The following is a 5000-nucleotide window of genomic DNA, read 5'->3' on the forward strand; positions in this document are numbered from 1 at the left end:
ATCAACAGACTGCTGCCCTGGACGAAGGAGCCACTAGCAGAACGAGTGACTTGTGGAGAAATTTCAGTGTTGGTCGTGATGACTGAAGTGCTTAGAGACTTGAGTACTCCAGCAGGCGGGTTGTAGATCATAGGGCGAGGCAGCTCTGACTGACTGCCTATGATATCCCCCGTGGAGGAGTAAGCATCTTCCTGTTTGCTGCAAGAAGCCAGCCCTGCCAAAATCTTCCTCTGTGAGCGAGGGGACTGCCATGGTGGACTCATCGGCGGAGACCTGAAAGGACTTCCGAGAAGTTCTTGGTTTTCCGTTATGCGTTTATTGAATTTCTGAATTATGCTCCTGACTGTTGGGACGCCCTCATTTGCTGCCTCCAGAACCTTCTTTTTGGACTCTATCGGCGGGCTGATTGGAGTAGGAGCGTGCAGGTGAGGTGAAGCAATAGGGGAACCGGATGGGCGCGGCGATGGTGTGAGGCTGTGGGGAGACCGTGGAGTCTTTCCTTCTCGCAACGCTGGCACAACGTCGAGCGATTCCGCAGCGATGGCGTCCATCTCCATGTCTACTTCCTCACTGACAACTGCATCTACCTTTGCCTCATTCCCTCGAACCTGCGCACCGGCGCTTTCTGTTGCTTTTTCTTCTTTCTTTTCTTCATTTTTAGATTCCTTTTCACCATTCACTGTAACATCCAGAGGGGGGTTTACATTCTTTTTCGTCCTCTGTTTGTCCTTTGCTTTCTCCGAAGGCTTTACCTCATTCCTCTCCTCCTTCAGTTGAGGCTTCGCGACGTCCTCTTGACTCGGCGTCGCATTGCTCTCCTTCGAGATTTCCCTCGATTTACGGCCGTTGCTGTCCGTCGGCGTGTCGGCCTGACTCCGGGATCTTCGCCAGGGAACCGCCACGTCTTCTTCTTGGCTGTCGACGAAGGTGGGCGTGGCTCTGGCCTGATCTGGGTTGCGCGTGCTGCCCTGCATGGTGAAGATGGTTCTCTTGGTGGGCACGAAGACGTCTGGAGACTTGTCGGAATGCGGGAGGTCGTCCAGCACCATCGAAGGGAGGGTTCTGGGCCGCCTCCAGTGTGACTCGTCGGCGTCTCGCGAGTTGGCTCGGCGGACGGAGGGATTCCGGCTGAGCCTCCCGGCCGCCAGAGCCTCGTCGTCGTACACGGTTCTGCTGAAAGTGTTGGCGAAACATTCGTCCCGGTTGTTCTGGCCGAAGCTCTCGTACTCCACCTATGAACATCGAGAATATAGTGATTAGGCCTGACAACTACATGGATAATGATATAGCACATGCGAACACGGATAAAACTCGTAGGGCTATATCCGTATTTCATCATTTCAAGGATTAAATAGTCATGATCAGTACAGATTCGCACCAAGGAAATTCTTTTCGGCTGACCTGAGTATCAGAAATACGTCGCGTCCTTAGGTCCCTCCTGCCGTGTCGAGGCGCCGCAATGGTCACCTCCGTCTCGAAGCTCCTCCTTGAGTCTTCGGGAGCATTTGTCCACACCTGAGGCTTGGGCGTCTCTCGGTCTTCCTTTTCGTCTTCCCCTTCTTCTTCTTCTTCTTCTTCCTCTTCCTCCTCCTCCTCCTCCTCTTCCTCGACTACCGCCTTCCACCTTCCTCTGGGCCGTCTTCTCTCCTCTGGATTCTCCTCCTCCCACTCGAAGCTCGAGGAGAGGACGTAGTCCCCTGATCGCGTGGTCGAGGTGGTGGTTGTCCTCCAGGTGCCTGCCAGGGAGATGCTCTCCTCTTCCTCCTCATCTATTCTGGGCGACGCCTGTGAACACGGAAGAGGCAAACGAAAGTAGTTTGAAATGCGAAATATTTACTGGTTTTGTTTGTTTGTTTGTGTGTGTGAGGGTGTTTGTGATTGTGATTGTAATTGTGATTGTGTGTGTGTGTGTGTGTGTGTGTGTGTGTGTGTGTGTGTGTGTGTGTGTGTGTGTGTGTGTGTGTGTGTGTGTGTGTGTGTGTGTGTGTGTGCGCGCGTGTGCGTGTGCGTGTGCGTGTGTGTGTGTGTATTTCATCATTTCAAGACAATCAAAAAAACAAAGGATATAGAATATAGTATCGATCAGACCAGAGCCAAAGAACCGACGGGCAACGCACCTCGACAGACGGAGCACTGGAGGCGATGCTCGGCGACGGCGACCGTGAGCGCGACGGCCCCGACGTGACGGTGGACAGGCCGTCGGAGGAACGCCGTCGAGGCCCCTCCCACGCGGACTCGTCTTCGTCGTGGTGTTGTTTGCTCCTCAGAAGAAGTTCCCCGAAGGTGGCGCCGGGGGGAAGGAAGACGCTGATGTCCGCGTCTTTGTGGTCTGATTTTTCTTTCCGTTGGTCCTCCTCTTCCTCTTCGTCCTCGTCGTCCTCGTCCTCGTCCTCTTCTCGACGCTTTCGTTGTCGATGAGAATCTCTCCGTACTGGCGTCCCCGAGGCTGACCTGCTGTGAGGGAGGAACCTGTGAGTCATTCGTCGCTTTTTAAGTTCCGGTTTACAACACTAGATTAAACGGATTTTCTTTCCAAAGTTTATTACTTAAATATCTAATTCAATAAAAGAATAGTCAAATCAACCAGATTCAAGATTAAAAACAACAACGAATGGCTTTGAAAATTAAGTGAACGACCGTTAAATCCCTTCTTAAAACAAAGAAGACAAAGCTCACCTTCGCTCTCTCTCGGTGCTCCGTCGACCACACCTCTCCTCCTGCCCAGATGACCCTCGCCGTTTGGAGAGGGAGGTGGTGGAGGGCGACCTGCGGGAACGGCTGGAGGGGGACCTTCCCGAGTGAGGCGACGGAGGAGTGCTGTCCTTCGGCAAGAGGGCGATGCTCTGGAACACCTCCTTCGCCTCGGCCACCAACTGGTCGTCGACGGGCTGAGGAGAACCCGTAGCTGGTAATCATTGCTAAGGCCCCTACTTATAAAATATATTCGTTATATTTATCATAACTACTTTTAAAAGAAAAACAAGTCTAAGCAACCATTATTTTGTCTGGTTTCTCCTTCTTCACGTACCTTGGCTTCTTCTATACTTTCAGGTCCTATCGTCTCTGAGGACACCGACTCAGGAGAAGTTGATTCTGTCGAAGGAAGACGAAGGTCATTCGATCCTCGGATGGATACATGAATAAACAAACAAACAAACAAACATGTAGAGCTTTTAACAGACTCTATTAACGATATATTAGGGTAAAATACGGTTTTACTATAGAAAATGATAATAAAGATAGTAATAACACATTCTGAAATTACGCCATTAAACAGAAATACACGACGAGACTAGAAAACAAAACAATTGAGAAATACACAGAACAAGCACAGCACAGATCAGCCAAAAGCCCTACCCCGATAACTCCACATATTCATCATTTCGAGCCTTAGTTCCTTGGCCATCCGGCTTAGCTCGGCGTTCATGGCCAGCAAGTCCTGAGGGTCGATGCTCGTGGTGGAGGCTATAGGACCCCTGGAGGATCTCGTGGCTCCGGAGGACTCCAAGCCTGCGCCCGAACCAGCTTCCCACATGCCTGAGTCCTAGGGCGAAGTTGGGTTCTTGAGTGATAACTCGTTTTTTTTTATTCTTTTACTGGTATTTTGGATTCATAAGGATAAACTATTCAAGCATGATATGAATTACATGAAATGCGATGACGCTCACGTGCGTACACAAATACGCGCCCATGTACACACATACAATTGAACAGCCAAAACACACCTGCGGGGACTCAACAGAAGTAATGGCCTCGATGGAAGACCAAGTCCGAGCGGAGGAGTTTCTGTGGCTCCTCTGCGGCGCCCCCACGTCTCCTGCGAGTCTCAGAGAACTCCGCCCCCTCAGGCTCCTTTGGCGGTGCCCGTGACCTCGGGGCTGTTGAGGGTCACCTCGGCGATCCAGGCCGTGTTTGGTCACCAGTGCTTGTTCGAGGCACTTGGCCTAAAGGGAAGACAGAAGGAGACACTCATTAGATTATCCTAAACTCTATTTTTCCACGTCTTTCGTCTTAACTTCAGCGTGCTCCGAAGACCTTAACTTTTCAGTCTTCCTATTACTATCTATATTTGGTCAGGCCTAAGGATGCGCTACACGAAATGAAACGGCTTGACTTCATATCAGATGATAAAGCCAAAAAGTTTATCGACTGAAAAAGAGAACAGTCTGGACTCGAAACGTGGCGATCTACTGCTGCTTTCTTAGTATGGCTGTATTTCATTCTATCTTTGTACACTATCTTTGTATTCTTTTAATGCCACATATCCTAACAGAGAGAGAGAGAGAGAGACAGATAGAGAAAAAATAATTATAATATAAACTTTTCAAATCATACTAAAAAAAGCAAGGTCTCAGTACCTGGAAGAGAAGGTCGCCCGTTAGATTATGCAGCTTCTGGAGTTTCTTTGGAGGAGTTTTCTTGACTTTGCGGTGTTCTCGAGGTCGACCTTCGCGCCTCTCCTCCTCTGGCGCTTTCTCCACTTTCTCTGGCCTCTTCGCGGCTTCCTTCTTTGGTTCTTGCTCTTCGGGAAACACTTCGGCAGGAGGCTCCTCTAACACGACCACACTGACGGAGATATGATAGTAATAATTTAATAATAGCAATGATAATGATAATTACGACCACATTGACGAAGAAATGAAAGAGTTAAGCTCTGCCTGGTCATGATGGAAGATTGCGTCAACACGAATAAATAATGCTAATAATTTTAGCAATAAAGATAATGCTAATGGTAATTACGGCAAAACTACTTCTACTACTACTACTACTACTACTACTACTGCAATAACTACTACTACTCAGTATTATCATTATTATTCTCAATTGATAAAAATAACTATTACCATCCTAATAACAACAACGACAAATGGATCCAAATAAAAAGTAATAGCCAATGAATAACACCATTAATCTATACAGGCCGATTAACAAGACAGTTTCAAAAAGATTCCATAAGAACACGATGTCGTAAGCCTGACCTCTCCTCTGACGGTAGATTG

General features: G+C 48.7%; 1 protein-coding gene across 9 annotated transcripts in view; it reads right to left on the minus strand.

Annotated features, from left to right (window-relative positions):
• The window catches only part of LOC122249107 (uncharacterized), a 97502-nt gene that overhangs the window by 1246 nt on the left and 91256 nt on the right, over positions 1-5000 (minus strand). For 5 of the 9 annotated variants that reach the window (XM_086540713.1, XM_086540709.1, XM_086540710.1 and 2 more), the window contains 9 exons: positions 4980-5000; positions 4359-4566; positions 3726-3944; positions 3358-3544; positions 3029-3093; positions 2677-2888; positions 2118-2454; positions 1402-1785; positions 1-1232 (listed from right to left, as the gene is read on the minus strand). The exon at positions 1-1232 is cut by the window's left edge and continues 1246 nt beyond it; the exon at positions 4980-5000 is cut by the window's right edge and continues 128 nt beyond it. In XM_086540713.1, coding sequence (XP_086396839.1) covers positions 1-1232; positions 1402-1785; positions 2118-2454; positions 2677-2888; positions 3029-3093; positions 3358-3544; positions 3726-3944; positions 4359-4566; positions 4980-5000 — 2865 coding nt within the window. The remainder of the gene's footprint in view (positions 1233-1401; positions 1786-2117; positions 2455-2676; positions 2889-3028; positions 3094-3357; positions 3545-3725; positions 3945-4358; positions 4567-4979) is intronic. The other 4 variants (XM_086540715.1, XM_086540714.1, XM_086540711.1 and 1 more) reach the window with 1 other exon arrangement.

This window comes from Penaeus japonicus, unplaced genomic scaffold (assembly GCF_977035675.1).
Source record: "Penaeus japonicus unplaced genomic scaffold, GWHDUDI00000001_assembly GWHDUDI00000010, whole genome shotgun sequence".
Classification (NCBI taxonomy): Eukaryota; Metazoa; Arthropoda; class Malacostraca; order Decapoda; family Penaeidae; genus Penaeus; species Penaeus japonicus.